Source organism: Gallus gallus, chromosome 4, assembly GCF_016699485.2.
Source record: "Gallus gallus isolate bGalGal1 chromosome 4, bGalGal1.mat.broiler.GRCg7b, whole genome shotgun sequence".
Classification (NCBI taxonomy): Eukaryota; Metazoa; Chordata; class Aves; order Galliformes; family Phasianidae; genus Gallus; species Gallus gallus.
The window spans coordinates 89,628,018-89,647,975 of record NC_052535.1 but is presented as its reverse complement, the minus strand read 5'-3'; the positions used below and the strand labels follow the sequence as shown (position 1 = coordinate 89,647,975).

General features: G+C 48.1%; 1 protein-coding gene and 1 non-coding gene across 11 annotated transcripts in view; both read right to left on the bottom strand.

Moving 5' to 3' along the window:
* Window positions 1–19,958, bottom strand: part of EXOC6B (exocyst complex component 6B) — a 243,507-nt gene that overhangs the window by 67,802 nt on the left and 155,747 nt on the right. For 5 of the 10 annotated variants that reach the window (XM_004936290.5, XM_015286066.4, XM_015286065.4 and 2 more), the window contains 2 exons: window positions 18,705–18,734; window positions 5,924–6,065 (listed from right to left, as the gene is read on the bottom strand). In XM_004936290.5, the coding sequence (XP_004936347.2) occupies window positions 5,924–6,065; window positions 18,705–18,734 (172 nt within the window). The remainder of the gene's footprint in view (window positions 1–5,923; window positions 6,066–18,704; window positions 18,735–19,958) is intronic. The other 5 variants (XM_015286064.4, XM_025149797.3, XM_025149798.3 and 2 more) reach the window with 1 other exon arrangement.
* MIR12276 (microRNA mir-12276) lies at window positions 7,435–7,493 on the bottom strand. Its single transcript, NR_162044.1, has one exon. It is a non-coding gene; the product is annotated as a microRNA mir-12276 (primary transcript).

Here is a 19,958-nt window from a genome sequence, read left to right as displayed (position 1 = left end):
GATAAACTCTTTGAAGACCATCTTAGAAAAGTCAATCAACAGGACTCCTTGCTCCTCACCCAGAGGCACAAAATGACACCCGAGGATTCTCAAGCTGAAGAACAAATGCGTGCATGGACTGGAGATGCTCACAAGGCAAAAAAGGAGAGCAGGGATAGGTTGGAGTTCAGGCAAGGAGAAGGAGGGAACGTCCCGTTGGCAGAGGTCATATTATTCTCTTCCCAACTTCTGTTGAGCTTATGTGAGCTTTATACCTTCCCCCACAGCACAGGGTTGTAGCATCATAAGATATCCCTAGTTGGAAGGGACCCATGAGGATCATCTGGTCCGACTTCTGGCTCCACATAAGACCATCCAAAAATCAGACCACATATCTGAGAGTGCTGTCCAGATGCTCAGGCAAATGATCAAAGCTCAGTGCCACCTCTGGAATCTCAGAGGGCTGCAAGGGAGAGGGAAGAGTCATCCAAAATTCCCCCAACAGCGTCAGGCAACATCACAAGACTTTACCACAGTCATGTGCTCTCTGAAAGAGCAGTGAAAAGCCTGGAGCTCCAACCAGTGCATAGAGATGTAGTCCAGGGGCTTGTTCACTGTGCAAGGAACATTGGGTCTGCTAACCTGTAGGACAGGTATACAGAATCTATAAAGGTTCCCAAACCAAGAACCCAAGACTTCCAATGGATGTCTCTTATCAGATGGGAAATTCTCTACTCCACTGAAATATGAGTACTAGGAGAAGTGGAATCAAGCATCAGTGGTGTGTGTGCCAGGCTGGGTGGGGAAAGAAAGCAGGGGAAGAGCTGGGGGATGGTGGTCCTGGTGAGTTCCAAGAATTGCCTGAACTCAAGCAATTATCATGGATTGCTCTTGAAACCAAAGAGCTATTCTTGCTAAATGCTGAGAAGAAGGTAGGAGACCAGGTAGTTAAAACCTCCTCTCTCATACAGTGAAACGAAACTGATAACATCTGATTTAGCTCAGACCACAAGGAGGTAAAACCCAGCTGCACTGTGTAAATAGGTTTCTGAAATCTTTGTTAGTTTCTTTCCATATATTTTAAGCAATTCTTTAAAGTACAGCATAAACATAACTCCACTGAGAGGCCCACTACTTTTCATTTGCTAGGAAAAGGAACGAAAGCGAATGGTGAGGATTTTTAAGGACCCAAGTCATACTTTTAAAATCTAATTTAAAAAGGGGTGGACAGGAGCATTTTCTCTTCCTAATGTTGCAAAGGACTGCAAAGATGGGAAAATATCAGTGAACATGCTGGTAACAAAGGGGAAGATGGGAAGGTGTTGGAGATGGAGGATATCCGAAACATTGGAGCAGACAGCGTTGGAAACAAGAGGACAGAAGAGATTTGGAGGATACCATGGAATCAGCAACAAGCTTACAAGGGAGAAGGAAAACCCTTCCAGTGGACATTGGAAGAGAAGCTCAGTGATGGGGAGCCGTGCGCTTCCCACCCACACATGCTTACAGCACTGACCCACTAAGCATTGCTTCCCTTGCCAATGCAAGTGCAGAATCCTCAAAGGAGGGCATTTCTCCTCAGAAATGCAGCGCTCACCCCCAGCAAACCAATGCACGATGCACTGAGGGCTACCAGAGGAGCAGGCAGCTGTGTTATGGGTTTGTAGGGGAAGGGCTGCCCACAGCGCTGAGCGGACGATGGGATTTCCGTGTGAGAAAGTTCTTGGGGCCAGATAAGGCAGCCAAGAATGAGGTGGTAAACAGCTGCTCGGGGACCCATATAGGCACACGCTGGCGTGCTCTCATGTTGGGTTCAGTGCTCCTCAAGCTGGCTGCCACGTCTGCGTTTCTTATTGACTGCACCCATGAGTGGGCTGAACGGGAACGCGGAGTTGAATGAAATTTTAAATATAATTTTACGGCGCTTTTAATTTCTTGTAAAGAAGCAGTTAAAAGGCTTTGGAGATCGTGGAACTGCTTATTTTATGACCTAAATATTGTAAAAACAATCTGCCTCAATCGCCGCTGGAATCAGTTAGAGATGTGAAACACTTTCATATGAGCGAGAGCAGCCGCATTCCCTTTCTCTTCTTCTATCTCAGCCTCCAAACTGGGGTTGTTACGTCAGATTCCCACTACCTCAGAGGTGAAGGAGATGGAGAAGACCAACACCAGCACCAGGAGGTCCCAAAAAGAGCACAGCATGGAACCAGGCAAAAGGGAACGGAGCAATCGCAAACAGCACCAAGAAATCTTGGGTTGTGGACCTGTGCTGGAAGACAGCAAACCCATTTTAAAGGGCAAACGTCTGTTCTGAAAAAAGAACCCCCTCTTCTATTTCCAGGTTTGCAGAAGTATTTGTGTTGCTTTGCTTTTTTTTTTTTCATTCCCTCCAGAGTTGTTTTCTTCTCCCTTTTCATGTTGGCTCCCTGGGCTGGTGCCAGAACTCACTCCTAAATTGAGACATAATTAGACGTGTCCTACTGTGTCTTTCTGGACAACTCATTTAACCTCTACATCTTACTTCACTCTAGGTTTAAATAAGAGGTGAGAGAATCTCTCTCGCCTGCCTAAGAAGAGCTATAGAAAGCCAAGCAATAACAAAGAGTTACAAGCAATAGCAAAACTTCACATCTTGGTTTGCTCCTCCCTGCTTCAGCCCGAGGCTTGTTTGTACAGCCATTCCCTTCCATTACACTGAAAAGAGATCAGTTCTAAATTAGAAACTATATCACAAACCTATGAGTCTGGGGGATTAATTTACCCATGTCAAGCTTAAACCATTATCCTTTTCACCTCTACAACTACTACATGTTGTGTATTCAACCATATTTTCTTGTAATGTGTATTATATCTACTCCAATATAGAGTAAGTTAGCTGCATCCCCTTCAAACCACGCTTAATTCACTATGTTTCCATTGATTTCTCTCATCACTCTCCTCACTAGATTACACTTTGTCATCTGTTTTACTCAGCACTGGGGGCTACCAGGGAGGAGATGCTGCTTAGTGACCCAAGTTACCGATGGGGTGGAAAACTGCAGGGTCATGAGTTTGTTTGCAGCCAAAAGAACAAGAAGGAAACGATTACTAATGACAAATGCTTCCTATTATTCTCAGCACCACAGACTGTCCCTGTGCGGACGCAGATTGAGAACACAGCTGCTACCGGTGTAGCTGATGGGACACAAATTAGACAGCCAGAATTCAGGGCTGAAGGCACTTCTGAAAGAAAAATAAGGTGTTGCTTGCATTGTGACATATGATATAGCTGCAAACTACGGATATGATTCATTAAACGCTGATCCTTCTCCCAGGTTCTGCATACAGTGCTGTGAATTAGCAGAAGAGATGACCAGCCACTAAAGAATATCCTCTACCAAACCCACACAAGTCTTACAGGTGACCTTTCAACACAGTTTAATCTCTCGGTAGTTACAGTTGATGGGTGCATCCAAACTGAAGTTGAAGTCTGGTGGTTGGTGACCCTGCACATAGCAGGGGGGTTGAAACTAGATGAGTATTGTGCTCCTTTTCAACCCAATCTATTCTATGATACAATTCTATGATGTGAAAAATGATCAGCAACACTTCTTCAAAGGGAGGAGAATACACTCTGTATATTCTGACAGCATTAAGTGCCAAATGAGAACGACCACAAAGCATTTCACTGAATGAATGAAGTTACCAAAGATAGGAATGGCAGCTCCCAACTATTTAGGTTCCAAAACCATCCCCAGTGAGGACAGGGACTATCTTGCTGTGGGGCTTGACAAGAATCACATCGGGGCAAAGAGCATTTCAGAAGACTCTTCAATGAAGAGGTTTGTGATGATCTGAAGTGCAAACACTCCAACCTCCTTATCAACCAAGAAAGCCAAAAAGGTGAGTATTTGGAATACACTTCCCCCCACAATCTTCATCTATTGAGCCCTATCACGCTGAGTGTTTTCCACAGCCACTGGCCTTGTGATATCTTTACAAGATATGGTATAGGAATGAAACAAGAATGGTTTGAGTTGGAAGGGACCCTTAAAGGCCATCTGCTCCCACTCCCTGCAATCAATGGGGACACCCACAGCTCCATCAGTGCTCAGAGCCCCTCCAGCCTGACCTGGATGTCTCCAGGGATGGGGCACCACCTCTCAGGGCAACTTGTGCCATTGCCTCACCTTGTTGTAAATAACTCCTTCCTTATATCCACTCTAAATCTCTCCTCTTCTAGTCTGAAACCATTTCCCCTTGTCATATCACAACGGACCCTCCTTTCAGGTCTCCCCAGACCTTTCTCTCCAGACTTTAAATACCAAGCAGCTAAAACCTGGCAGACAGCCATGCCTCTGAGATAGGTTTGGCCGATGTTCTCCAAGAAAGGGCACTGCCCTGCTGCAGCACCAGACTGACCACTCCTGGTGAGATGGCCATCCAGCACCAACACGTGCTTCAGTGCAAGGCAGCGGCCCCAAGAGATGAACATGCCCAACTCTGGCTGTCCCAGGACACCATGGCCACCTCTAACCTCTCTGGTTCATGGTTACTTGTTCAGCCTGGAGAAGAGAAGGCTGTGGGGTGACCTCATTGCAGCCTTCCAGGACCTAAAGGGAGCCTACAAATAGGAGGGGAGTCAACACTTTACAAGGGTAGATAATGGCAGGACAAGGGGAAATGGCTTCAAGTTGAAGGAGGGAAAATTTAGGTTGGATATCAGGAGGAAGTTCTTTGCTATGAGAGTGGTGAGGTGCTGGAACAGCTGCCCAGAGAGACTGTGGATGCCCCATCCCTGGAGGTGTTCAAAGCCGGGTTGGATGGGGCCCTGGGCAGCCTGGTCTAGTACTAGATATGGAGGTTGGTGGTCCTGCCTGCAGCAGGGGGGTTGGAGCTGATGATCCTTGAGGTCCCTTCCAACCCAAGCCATTCTATGATTCTATGATACCAACCTGTCCAAACACGCAACTTTTCAAACCCTGTTTGTGCTTTTGCCTTCCCTCAACACCCTTGTAAGCTCAAGTGCCACCACTGGACTGCACAACGCCCAGCCTCCCAGATGCAAAGGTGCTGGGTGACATTGCACGAGGCTGGTTGGATGCTGGGGCTGAAGAACTGCATGGCAGCTCTGCTGCCACCAACAAATAAAGTTGTCTGTGGGTATGGACTCATCCTCTTTCCCCTTTCTGAGCTTCAATTAGCAACTAAAAACAGACTCACAAGGGAAGGAGGTTCCTGTGCTGTGCTGGCCATGCCATGGATTAAGTTATAAAAATAGGAAGAGGCAAGGTGTTCTGTCAGTTCTGTTCTATATTTTGTTAACACCTACAGACAGCAGGATAATAAGCAACTTGAGAGAAATCTTAGGATTTCGGAGCTTATTCAGATGTTAGCTAGATGAACTAAAATGAGCAGGGTTGACTGCAAGCCACATTGGTGGCCTTACCATGCTCACATGGACACCTCTAAATAGATGTAACAGTTGCTTACAATGCCTCTCTTTTCCATAGCAGTGACTCTGCAAAAAGGGGATGCTCTGAGAAAGAATTCCCTGCAGCAGATAGAGAACTGGCTGAAGTCAGGAGATGACCAGAACTTCTTAAGAACAGTCACTGTTTTCTGAAACAGTTATAAGTGAACTGATTTTTGTGAGCCCTTCCTGATGTTTCACCCACTCTAATTCCTCACAGTTTTAAAACATCCCGTTTCAAAAAGCGGGGACAATCTGGAAAGCATCAGTAAAGCACTTGTGAAGAAAAGCAACAGCAAAGCTTTGATCTCTTCGAATTTGCTGAGCTGCTTCTGTGCTGAAGATACTGCCAGATGTCCTCCCAGACAGCACCAGCGAGCTCTGCCAGTCCCAACCACTTGGCACCACTCACAGCACAGCCCTGGCTCGGGTCCTGGCATACAAATGGGCAAAGAAAAACATGGAAAACAGGATGGTAATGCATCTTACGTTCACATTCCTCCACGTCCAGGTTGAACTGCTGCAAGGCGCCCAGCGTCAGCTGCCGCACTTCGGCTTCCAGCAGCAGCTGCATCAGTGAGGTGGACAGGTGTTTGCATGCTGACATGCAGGCAGTCTGTGCCACCTTGCCCTGCAAAACAAAAGGGAGATGTATTAAGGCCCAAGAGCATGCATTTACAGCTCTAAGCAGCTCTCACCATCACATCCTACTGTGGACAAGACAACAGGCCCTGTTCCATTTGACATCCTGCAGATTGCATGAGGTGACCTGGCTGATAGGTTAAAACTGTGGGAGTGGTGACAACTCAGAACTGCAGTCTACAGCTCAAATTGCATCTATCTATGCTGTACAATCAGAGTTACAAAATCCCATTCCAACAGCAGAGGCACTCAGCTCAATGAGAGCTCTTTCAGTCTTTACTACACGGCAGTAGGGAGCGCTTTGCTCCTTCACCAGGTTGGGTCATCCATGGTGCCAGCAGAAATGACTTGGGTCTGTGGAGCAAGGGACACAAGCAGGCTCCTCGGCAGGCACCCTGCAGAGCTGGAGGGACACTGTAATGACCACAAGCCCACGCTGATGCTCTTCAGCCCACTTCCAGTGCTTTGTGGCACCATCCACACATGTGGGGAACGAGGAGAAGGAAACGTCACAGTGAGGAGGTGCTGAAGCTGGGTTGGCATGGATAGGATTGGGGTGTGGTGGTTTCACCCCGATGGGCAGCTCAGCTCTACCACAGTACTCCCTCCCTGCCCCTCCTCTAAGGAAGAGGGGGAGAAAATAGGATGGAAAAGGGTGCAAAGGTTGAGATAAGAACAAGGAGATATCTGACCAGCTATTGTTATAGGCAAAACAACAGAGCCAACATAGGGAGATTAGGGTAATTTATTGCCTGTTAGTCCAGATTAGAGCAGTGAGAACTAAAAGTCACCTACAGGCACCTTCCCCCATCCACCCTCTCCCTGAGTTAGGGAATGGCAGTGGTCAGCCCATAACGTTCCATCTCTGCGACTCCTTCATGGTCACCCTCTGACCCTGCTCCATGAGGGATCCCTCCCCAGACAGATCCCACATAGGCTGCCCACAGCTCTTCAAGCACTGCTCCAACACAGCTCCGTTCCATGGGGCCCATCCTACATGAACTGCTCCAGCACAGTCCCCATGGATGGCCCCATCCTGGGCTCTGCTCCTGCAGGATCCCTCCATGGGCTGCAGCCTCCTCCAGGCCATGTCCACTGCTGCGCCACGGCTACACGTAGAGATCCGCTCAGATTGGTGTCCATGGGCTGCAGGGGGACAGCCTGCTCCTCCATGGGCTCCTCCTGGGCTGCATGGAGCTCCTGCTTTGTGCCTGGAGCACCTCCTGCCCTCCTTCTGCACCTGCCTGTTCCATAGAGAAGGTGACCATCAATATTTGGCTCCTCCAATACACCCCTACTTCATGGTGAGACCTACAGGGCCAACCGGTTGGGTCAGTCTGGAGAAGAGGAGGATCAGGAGAGACCCCACCACTCTCTACAACTCCCTCAAAGGAGGTGGTAGCGAGGTTGGGGTCAGCCTCTGTTCCCACGTAATGGAGACAGGATGAGGAGAGATGATGGCCTCAAGTTGAGCTCTTCCATGGCAGCCTACAGGTTCCTGAACTCCCTGAGACACCAGGAGGAGACAGGGGTGGAAAAGTCCTTTCTGTGAGCAACATGTATTTCCCCACCCACCAAACTGCAACCAAACCTTTGTGACAAGCTTCCAAAACAGGCAGCAGACTTTTGTTCAACCTACTTGCATTTCTCCCCTCATTTACAGCTCCTCAAAAGACTTCCCCTCATTGCTTGGGCCCAAAAGTTGTGGCTGGATCTAGGTAACAGGCTTCCATATGCAGTGCAGGTGTAGAATATGCATTAAACCCATACAAATGTGCAGATCTTCTGGCATGGAGACGCAGACTTAAAGAAGCTCTTTGGCCAACGCTGCATAGAACCATACACAGCTCCATGTCTGCAACCCCCATGGCAGCACTTCTGGTGGTGGAGCTGCCATGCAAACAGCCATGCTTCAGCTGGAGATTATGTTTTCAAACGCACACAAAAGGATTTAACACGCTCTCTTGGAAACTAGGAGTGGCTTAGGAGACTTTTACAAGCATTGTACAAATTGTACTCGAACTGGGATTAAAGTGGGGGTGGATCACAAGTTTCATTACCGCAGCACGGACAGATGAGCAGGTTTTTGATACATGAACTGGGAAGTGCTCTCGCCAGCTTCACCAAGTAGGTCTGGATGCATGGGCAACATCCATCTTCAGCAGCAGGAAAACTTCATTTGTCACTAATAAGAAAGCAGAGCCACGCTTGGAGGGCAGGGCACTCCATCTCCATTGTTTACTGCCGTTCCCAGGCTCCGGCAGCGTCCATTACTCACCTCAGAACAAACACCTTTACTAAAATCAAGATGAAACATGGCAACCATAAAGTTTAGCGCAGCCACGGGTTTTTGCTTTTCATCATTTCCTCGCGCCGTTTGACACACTGGGTTATTTACAGCGCTGCTCGGGCTCATTCCTCAGCCCCGTACCGCAGTGGGAAGCACGCTGCTATCCGACCACCATTTTTCTTCATTACTTCCAAAAGACACTTGAGTCGTTGCTACGCTCGAGGTGTTTTGATGTGTTGTTGAGCAGAAGGCTCGGTCCTGGCCCATCCTCTATGATCCTCACACATCATCCTCTCCGCTTGCAGTTCCACAGCTCTCCCCCAGCCAACCTGAGATCCCTTGTGATGCACAACTCAAACCCAAAGTGGACTTCTCATCACCCACTCTGCTTGGAAGAGCACCCAACAGTCCATGAGTATGGACAAGGGCTGCAACCCCAGGGCAGCCGAGACACAAACCTCCATGGATGAAGTCAAAAGGAAAACCCATAAGAAGGTTCACAACTTCACTGAGAAAAACCATAGAGGAACTTGTACACCAAGCAAAGGTTGGATCAGCAGCACAGAGGTACCTAAAGGGTTACCTGTGCCTGCAAACACACCTGCTCTGCTGCATGCATTCCTCCGGCCAGCCAAGCTTGTCCAAAGAGAGAGTGAATGACAAGCGACACTGGGAGGGTGTGAAGAACAGCAAATAGTTGAAATGAAATGTCAAGTTAATCAGCCAAACACAAGGGAGACAGGAGGGAAAAGGCAATTTAATAGTCATGCCTTGACAGCACAACAGCTCCGCAGAGCCTTCGTGGCAGAAGCAGAGCATACAAACCATACAAGCATACAAACTCAAAATTACTGGATGAAAGATAAAAGCATACACAGGTACTTCTCCTGCCTTGTAAGCATTAATCCATTCTTCCTTCTATTTATGAGCTGAGGTCCTGGAGACGCCATGGGGCTTTAAATCACTGTGATACAGGCCCAGTTAGGGACAGGAGGTCCTCCACCATGGGGCACAGCTGCCTGGCACACCGAGGTCTAAAACCTTTCCAGAATTTATGCTCTTTCAGCCTTATAAATACAGATACAGACAGTGACAAAGACGCCACTTACAGCAGCTCCCTTTAAGATCAGCAACTGCACACAAACATCGATTCTGTAATATTTTCCCCAGAAACCAAGTGCAATACCTGCTTGATAAGCAGTTGTTGCTGGTAGGAGAAAAATTAAATGAGGACATTGATTGATTGCTCCTAACAAGGTGTTCTATTTCTCTTTCCTCTTCCAGTTCCCACTGTAGGTTCCCAGGATGGCGGCAGCGATCCAAGCCCGTGATTGACATGTTTTCCTCCAAACCTCCAAAATCATTACCAGCCCCACCCTACGCAGTGCCAGGACATGTGCCTTGGCTTGGAGGTGTCAGGGGTGTCCATCACAGATGCTGCTCCTACAGAACCCTGCGATCCCACTGTGGTTTGGAGGAAAGCAAAGAGGCATGGAGATATGGCACTGAGGGACATGGTTAGTGGGCACGGTGGGGATGAGTTGACAATTGGACTTGATGACCTTAGAGGGCTCTTCCAATCTTAAGGATTCTATGTGGTCTCCTCCTTGGGGACCTCCAAAAGCCATTGGATGTGAGCCCAGGCACAACTGGGAGTCCCTGCTGCAGCTGGGCTGGACCAGAAGGACCCAGATGGATATCCAGCCTCAGCCAGGATGGGACCCTGTGAACTGCCTGCAGAGATGAGGCTAACACTAACACCTTGAAGTCACCAATAGCTCATTTACCAACATGACAGAAAACAAAGGAGCTTCAAGTCACAAGAAAACCTCTATCGCATCAGTTGTTTACTCGAGAACTTTGCAAACCTCAGAAAAAGCTGAACTGGATTTGCATGGGGCAGAACTGTGTGGTGCATGAGTATTTGCAGAGCTCAGCTGCTGAGACACCCCAGCACATGCCCAACCACCTTTGCCCATCTCAAACATGGCCAGCAAAATAGCACTTCTCCTCCTAAGCATACCATCAACAGCCATGGGTTTGTTTGTAGACCTGAGCTGGTCTGTAAGTGCTTTTTTCCCCACATAGGAATCCCTCTGTCTATTGCTCTCGGTGCAATCCCCTTGCAGCTGGGGTATGCAGCTGGGGTTTCCAACACAGGCAGGTTGAACGTTAGGAAGAATTTCTTCTCCAAAATAGTGGTCAGGCACTGGCACAGACTACCCAGGGAATGGTGGGGTTACCATCCCTGGAGGTGTCCCGGAACTGTGGAGATGTGGCACTGAAGTCAGTGGGCATGGTGGGATGGGTTGGAGTTGGACTTAGGGATCTCAGAGGTCCTTTCCAACCTTAATGACTCTATGATTATCTGACATCTCTCAAGGTGATGCTGGCCATTTGGTGCCCCCAGAGATGCACAGAGGCGTGATACCCAATGAATACCAATGAATACCCCATGAGTGAAACAGCAGAGCCACCAAACCTCCTGATGCTGTTCCCAAGATGTAAGCCACAGGTGCCACACATCAGCACGAGCAGCACTCCTTGGACCCAGCCCCACCAAGTCAATCACGCTGCAGGAAACCAGCCATGAAATCATCTCATTTCAGCTGCATTTCATCCTCGGGCAGCAGATTAAGCCCTTGGGGTTCCCAGGAGGCAGGAGAAGGTCAGCACGGAGCCGGCGTTGCTCACGGTAGCGTATTTGTTTGAAAATAGCAAATATGTTAACAATTAGGGAAAGGAAAAGCTGAAAGGCTGCCTTGTTAATTAAGGAACTTGCTATCAAAGGACTCATTAAAAGCTACTGAAACGGAATGGTTGTTAAAATAAATACCCATTAATCTTAGCGTGCAATCAGGAATCGGTTGCCACTACCCACCTCGTTGCAGGGCTGGGGGCTCCTGGCTTGCACCAACTGCTGCAGGCTCCAGGGAGACCCACGGGGACCCATCCTGCATCACCTCCACCTCCAAAGGGCCGCCGCTGCCTCCCATTGCCCCTTATCCCCATCGCAGTGCAGGCAAAGGACGAACAAAAGTCCCATTGTGGCACCTCTAACGCTTCCGTCAGCTCGCCAAAGGACTAATGGGATATTGCCACAAGAAACAAAGCCTGACAGGTTTCAAGCAGTCCCAGGGTTTGCAATTGTTGCGGTGTTCTGTTTTTATAACAGCAGAATTTTGTCTTCATCTGCCGCAAGCACCGAGACTGCTTTGAAGCACTACACTTAGACATGCAAATCCACGCGCTTACAGACAATAAAAAATGGGCAAAATAAATAGGGAACTCCTCAGCATTACATGTCCACTTCGTTATAAACAACACGACTCACAGAATCATGGAATCCTTAGAGTTGGAAGGGACCTCTGAAGGCCATCTAGTCCAACTCCTCGGCAATGAACAGGGACAGCACAGCTAGATCAGGTTGCCCAGGGCCTGATCCAGCCTTGCCTTGAAATTCTCCAGGGATGGGGATATAAGTTACTCCATCACAGTTATGAGTCAAGAATACTGCTTCAGACAAGAAAATAAGGCACTGTGGAAATTCCAGAGCCTGCAATGTAAAAGTGCTTCACAGCATCTTGTTCCCTTCCTTAGTCCATAAGCATCAACCAGCAGACCATAACTCATCCCAACCATCTTAACACAACCGTTTGGCAACATTAAACCTCTATGAAATGGTGGCAGAAAGGTGAGGTCCCTTTTCCTGGTACTCAGACTACCTGTTCTTGTATCCTGCCCACAAATAGGTGCAAATGAAACAGCTGCCATCATACAGCTCCTCATTGCAGTGAATGCACTGAGAGCAGCAGGCTGGAATCGGGGCTATTTGGGTTTTCCTTCTATAGAAGTAAAACGAGTTATCTCACAAATCTTTGCCATTTTTGCGGGCAAAGTGGGAAAAATCAGGACATTTTTGAGGGCAATACCAGAAAATCAGCTCTGCTGTCTTTGAGCCTCTTGGCTTGTCCGTGCCAACCTGATTTGCCAGGGTCTCAACACCACCCTCATTCATTCCTCTGTATTTTAAACTGAGACAGTGGAGGTTTAGGTTAGATATTAGGAGGAAGTTTTTCACCCAGAGGGTGGTGATGCACCGGAACAGGTTGCCCAAGGAGGCTGTGGATGCCCCATCCCTGGAGGCATTCAAGGCCAGGCTGGATGGTTGGCAACCCTGCACATAGCAGGGGGGTTGAAACCAGATGATCATTGAGGTTCTTTTCAACCCAGGCCATTCTATGATGATGATTCTATGTCCAACATGCTCAAAAGCCATCCCTAAGAGGTTCAGTTTCAAACCAGGGATCCAGAGAGCCACTCATTGTCTACAACAGCTCAGCACCTGCAGAGAATAGCAGAGCTCAAACCCGCAATATCCCAAATCCCACCAACATGAATGGTGCCCCAAGCTGCAAAGTGCACAGCTGGAGGTTGCGTGGCCTTGGAATCTGCCAAGGAAAAGAAGCAGAATGCTTCCAACCTGCAAGAGGAAGTTGGCAATGAGCAACGCTCGTGCAGTGCTCCCAGACTTGGACCCAACCAGGTCCTTCATGTTGTTTGGGGGAGCTAAAATTACACGTTTTTTGGTGCTCAAATTTATGAAAGGAGAAGCATACATCCTTCTTTGAAGAAGGCATTTTGGATCCAAAGCACAACTGGGACCTCTGTGCCTCCAGCCTCCCCCACTCCATCCTACTCGCCCCTATGGGAGAAGCTGTATTGCCATCAGCAAACCACCAGACTTAAGCAAACTGACACCACCGTGGCACTGCCATACACTATTCAGAAGAAAAAAATGGGGATTTCTGTCTTATCGTGACTTCAGCCATCCCTGTCATCCAAGAACCTCGATGAAGAGACAGCTCTCCATTATGGAATCTCAGATGCCACCTATGAGAAGCAAGTGCCTGCAGGCACAGACCATAGTGAAATTGCCACCACAAAAATAAACCAGACAGCCAGTTATGCTGACCACTGCAGTCTGATACAAAACCCCTCAAATCCCAGTAAAACAGAAAAAAACCATAGGAGTTTGGCTCTGCTACGGATGGCCAAGGCCAACAGCTGGAGGCTGTTCTGGATGAAGCTGCAGGCAGCATCAACACCAAATGGTGTTTAATTTGGGCAAGGCAAGGTTGTTCCTGCATGGCCATGGAGGGGAGCAGCCCACCACATACTGCATGCATTTGCTTACAGGGAGGAGTGAATATCTTCAACAGCAGAAGCACAGTTCCGGGGTTTTGTATCTGAGTAATCACAGGAAATGCAAATATGGGAAACTGCAAATCACAGAATCATAGAATGGCTTGGGTTGGAAGGGACCTCAAGGATCATCAAGCTCCAACCCCTTGCCACATGCAGGGCCACCAACCTCCACTTTTAATACTAGACCAGGCTGACCAGGGCCTCATCCAACCTGGCCTTCAACACCTCCAGGGATGGGGCATTCACAACCCCTCTGGGCAGCTGTTCCAGCACCTCACCACTCTCTGAGTAAAGAACTTCCTTCTGATATCCAACCTAAATCTTCCCTCCTTCAACTTAAAACCATTTCCCCTTGTCCTGCTGTTATCTACCCTTTCAAAGAGTTGACTCCCCTCCTGTTTGTAGGCTCCCTTTAGGTCCTGGAAAGCTGCAATGAGGTCACCCCACAGCCTTCTCTTCTCCAGGCTGAACAAGCCCAGCTCCCTCAGCCTGTCTTCATAGGGGAGGTGCTTCAGCCCTCCAACCATCAAAAGCAAAGTTCCAGCACAACTCAAAACGTATGGGTAGAGCACACCACAACAGCTAAACCCAGTTCTCCTTTCCCATATGGTATCTCCATGCCATGGCAGAAGGGAACCCTTCGGCTTTGCCACATGGTGGGGATTGGTAACACATTGGAACAGGTTGCCCAAGGAGGTTGTGGATGCCCCATCCCTGGAAGCATTCAAGGCCAGGCTGGATGTGGCTCTGGGCAGCCTGGTCTGGTGGTTGGTGACCCTGCACATAGCAGGGGATTGGAATGAGATGAGCACTGTGGTCCTTTTCAACCCAGGCCATTCTATGATTCTATGGGCTGATGGTTGGATGCGATCATCTTAACAGTTCTTTCCCCTGAATGAATCCACACTCCTCAGCTCTTCACCATGGAAAAACACAGTGTTCAAACAACACGATTTTCTCTAAGAAGGAACGAAGCACACAAACAACCTGTGTTTAACGAGGTTCTGTTCATGCACCCAGGAGCAGCCGTCATTCCTCCTGGAGCTCTTAGCGCCATGCAGCCCTCGCCGTGCTCCTCCCTGGTCCCCATGTCCATGGGGTGAGGCTTCCCAAAATGCCTGACACAAACCAGAGCTCTGGCCCAACAATTATCAGAGAGCAAAAACTGGAACAAACGAGAAAAAATAAATGACATATTTCATCCTCCCTCTTTTGTGGCTTTTATTTTCTTTTGTATTCGCTTTGGGAATAACATTCTTTCCATTGGGAAGAGCCTGATTTTCCATTAAATACAAAGCAGCTGCCATTTTGGAAACAAAAAGTCGATTAAATGCAGATTTTTTTTTTTAATTTTGTCCCTAATGTATGAAGAGTTTGAACCACGCTCATCTCTGTTGATTTATCGGGGCAAAGCATCTGCCAACTACAGCAGCAGGAAGGCTTAAAAAGAGAGAGTGCGCAGAACCTATTCATCTGCACTGTGTGCTGCTAGCAGTTGGGTTATAATTAAAAGGGGAAGGATCTTGAGGCTGGAAGACCAGCAGGCTGTGCTCAGCCTCATGCAGAGCCCATGCTTTGCTCCTACAGACCCCAGAGCTCAACAGATGCCCACTTACTGCAGTGCCCATTGAGGGCTTGATGCGTCCTCCATGATGTTTGGCTCTGCCTGCTGCAAATGGAATTTGGACGTGACTTCAGCCCCAGATGTTGAGCAGATTGGAAAAAAAGATGAGCTCAAAAGATAAAAAAAAAAAAAAAACATTCCTTTTCCAATGCAATTCAGTAGGTTTTTGCTTCTGAACTGGGCAGTTAGAGTTGATTACTGAGAAATAGTGACCCACACAAGAAGCATGTGAAACTTCTGCTGTTCTTACAGTTTTCCAAGAACTAAATCTTACATGAAATTCTCATTCCATGTAACAACACGAGTTCTGGTTGAGAAACAGAGAGGAGGAAGCTGGATACTAAGAACAATTTCTTCTCAGAAAGTGGCAATGCACTGGCACAGCTCCCCAGGGAGTGGAGGGGTCATTGTCCCAGGAGGCATTTAAGAACCATGGAGATGTGGCACTGAGGGACGTGGTCAGTGGGCATGGTGGGGTGGGTTGGGGTTGGAGCTCGGGATCTGAGAGGTCTTTTACAACCTGAATGATTCTGTGGTTCTATGAAAGCTGCAAAACTTAATGGCACCTTGTTGGTTTTTTTTTTTCCATTAGCATATCAGGTTCTCCTTATTCATTGTAATTCATGAAACACCACGAAGAAAGACCATGGCAACCACGAGAAAATCCACGAAGATCCTCATCTTTAATTGTTTTGCTTCCTTTCTTTTGCTATGTAGGCTGCAAGGTGCCTGGAAAACACACAGCTCTGTGTTGGCACCCAACGACAGCCACCAAACTCCAATGTCCACATCCGCAACCACTTCTTTCCTTCCCACCATTCTGCTCCAGCACTTGACCGTGTGTTAATGGTTGGACTTGATGATCTTAGAGGTCTTTTCCAACCTTAAAAACTCAATGATTCTGCTACAGATACGGCATTCATCAGCATTCCCCTGCGTGCTCCCAGCGTCAAAGTCTTGAAAAACTTCAGGTTGCCAGTGTATGAAACCAGAGAAAAGCATATAATGGCAGAGTCTATTGCTTCACTTAAACTTGAGCCCAAAGGGGAAAAAAAAAACATGCTTCAACATCTGATAAGGCTGCTGGAAGCTCTGTGCTGGGCTCCAGTGCAGGAAGCAGCGGGCATGTTTGAATTCCTTACGCTGAGGATGGTTTTTTGACTGCCAAATTCCCTGTACCACACATCTGATTCTTTGTGCATGCAAAAGTAAGCATAAAATAGCTTTATAAATCTAAGTTTGTAAAATGAAATCAAAGCCAAACATGCCAAGGTGACTGCACAAAGAGAAGCAAAACCTAGGTAAGTGCGCACACCCTGGTTTAAAGGATTTATGGGACTGGGCATTTTAGCTTCAATTAATTTTCAGAGTGCTGAAAGCACGCAAGAAACCATGTAATTACAAGATAACTTGGCTTACCCGGATCCTACTTAACTAGCAGTCTTAGGTTAAGCAGAGGTCAGACTTCCCCAGCCAACAAATCTAACTCCATCATATTTGAATGCTTTGCTCCTTGTGTTAATGCAACCAGGAGTTCTCATTCCAACCCCTTCCTTTTGGCCAGTATTTGGGATCTTGAAGACTCTTGAAGAGTAGCACACAGCTCCAGAGCATCAGGAACAGCCCAGACCCCACAGCCACACGAGCACTGCTCCAGGCATGATCCCATCTTTGACCATAGCAAACTCATCGTGCCCAACCTTGAGCGCAAAGTGGATCAAGTAACCTCAAGAGAGTGCAGGAACTTCCCTGGAGAGCAGAGGAAGCACCCAGATAGGATTTTAGAGAGGCTGCTCATAGCCCTGTCCATGCCTGTGACCCAGGCAACACACAATTCGGGGTGTTTTTCTATATCTACAACATGGAGAAACCTCTAGGATCAGCCACAACTGTTTCCCACTGGACAATTAAATGCAGCTACAATTGCTCCTTTGTGCTGCTATTCCGTGCAATCAGATTTTTATTTTTCATTCTCTCAGACAGATTAGTGATTTATTTCCACCAATTAATACAAACAACCAAGTGAACAAAAAATTAGAGGGGTTAAAAGCAAAATTAGAATGTGCTGTAGTTAAGAACAAAACCAACTGAGAGCAGGCTAGCAAAGTCCCACCATATAAAGGGATTACTCCATCCCTGACCCTTTCCAGGGGACCTCCAGGTATTACTTTTCATTGATTTACCTTAATGAAACTAATGCACCCCTCTCCATAGGAAGCTGACTCCATAGCTGTCTAGGCACTGGATTCAATTAAAGAAATAAATACATCTGGCTTCTAAATAGTTGAAAGTCTCAAAAGCCAGAGGCAATGCTCCTTTTTGCTTCCAACCCTCTTGGGGTACACCCCAAGCCCCTGCACAGGATGGGCTGAGCACAAGGGGACGCTCAGATCTCCCCTGCAAATCGGAGGCTGTTGGGGGACTGCCACCAAGAGTGACACATCCCTGCTCAGAGGGCCAGGATTGCTGTAGGATGGCTCCTTCTTTCCAGAAGCTGGCATTGATTTGAGGCCTTGCTGTTGACTCTGAAACCCCTGAGTGCCCACACAAGGGCTCAGGGCTCAGCTATGCTCAGTTTCCAGGCAAAGGGGTGCATGCACCCAACAGCACCACGCAACGCCGATCTGGCTGGGCAGCCCCATGGGCAGCATAAACACAGAGCAGAGCTACAGGCATAGAAGCAGAAGCTCAGAGCCGGGCAGAGGCACACAGTGGCATCAAGAAGCACAAGGTGTGCTTGGTTTTGCACATAACTTGGCTGTAGACATCAGAATAGAAGCAAGAAAGCAGCTCGTGAGCAATTCAGGATCTATCCACTGAAACGCCTTCACTTTTCTCCCAACACAGGCAACAAGCAAGAATGATAACACTTAGAGGTGTGCATTGAACCAGAAGGAAGGTCCTGAAGGTCTGCTTTGCTGTCTTGGTGCTAATTGCCCTCGTCCCATTTGGGAGACAGCAAACACCAAGAGACCACGCTGCTCTCTACTGATAGAGCCAGAGGGCTTAGCACTAAGGCCAGGAGGGAGAGCCCCATTGGGAATGCAGCCTGACAGCTTCAAAGGATGTGTGCTGATCAGACCACAAGGAGAAAACAGAGATACATGCAAAGGTCATCTTTCTTTCAGGTTGAGGTTGAAAATCTTACCCTGCTTTCCCAAATAACAGGTGTTGCCTCTAACTCCCTCCATGTTTAGGGGTGCATGGGGCATAACAGGAGGCAGTTAAATGCGATGTGCTCTAAGAGCAACAATTTGGCAATGCTTCTACAACAGCACGTGTTCCTGCAAGGAAACCCTCTCCCATTGATTCTACAGATTGATCTCAAGCTGAGAGAAAACCCATGCCTGTGCCAGGAGCAGCAGAAGGGACAGGCTTCCACTCAAAGTTAGTTAATATTTTCCTTTCCTCTCTTTCAGGAGCAATGACCTTTCCTGGTTCAAGTCACCCTCTAGCATTGGAGGTGCAAGTGGAGCGGACGGCACGATGCGCAGCCGTGTACTCACCGACATGGTAGAGTGGGCATCTACATCCCCCTACAGAGGACAACACAGGGAGTTTGAGTCAAGGGCAGAAGAGAGCAAAGCAACAGCAAGCAAGGCAGAGAGGTACACATCACTCATCACCCATGGGTGCTACAACCCATCGCTGCTCCTCCCCAACCGAGGCACGGGCTATGGGATGCTGTGGCTGCTCAGTGAATGAGAACAGCAAAATATGGCACTAAGGAGGAAGAGGAACAAATGAGCCACATCCCACCAGAACAGCTTTGTTGCTGGCCATGATATTGAATGTGCTGCGCCACCTGGGACAAGCCAACAGCCACGTGCCTCAGCTTTCCCATCTACAAAATGGATGGCATGGATGTCTGACTCCAGCAAGAGGCAGCAGGGATTTGCCCAGAGACATCTACAAAACTCACCCACCTCCTGCAAGGGCAAGGAGATGTTATCTATGCACAGAGTGGATTTGTGTCAATCTAAGGAACCTGGTTTCGGCGCTCATATGATGGTTTCATGATGGTTACTGGGTAAAATAAATGACCATCATCGAATCACAGAATGGCTTGGATTGGAAGGGACCTCAAGGATCACCACGCTCCAACCTCCCTGCTGCAGGCAGGGCCACCAACCTCCATATCTAATACTAGACCATCGCTCCCAACTTGGTCAAGACTGTGTCTGGGACAAAGCTCAGGCTTGTGGTGCATTTACCTCCATGCACAACACATTGCCTTCTAAAATTATGACGGAGAGACTCAACTTCTAAAGGCAAAACACAGGTAACTGTTCTCTTTAAAAAGAAAATAAACACTTCTAAAGCTCTTTCTACCAAACAGCTGCTGGGGCCAGCGTTACGTATTTCCAACTGGGAAGAGATGCCAATCTGGTGAATAAGGCAAAATGTTCCATGCGGAGCGTCCGCGGCGTCTGTGCAGTTCCAGCTGAAATCTGTGCTTGCCATCTGGCAAAAATAAGCACAAAGAGGCGGGGGGGGGGGGGGGGAAGAGAAATCCCTCCACTGAGCTGAACTGCCCAGGACGGCGGAGGTTGGAGTTTGTTCGATCGCTGAAAGATTGCTTCCCCTTCCTGGGTCACCGTCACCTCTTGACCTGCCCTGATTACCTTCCAAAGGAGGTTATCAAGATACAAGACTAACAGAGGATTAAAGGAAACTTAAAATAAAAACAAAACACACCCCTTCCCCCCACTCTGCTCCCCTCCCCCAGGAAAACATCCTTGCTTTGTTAACCTGACAGT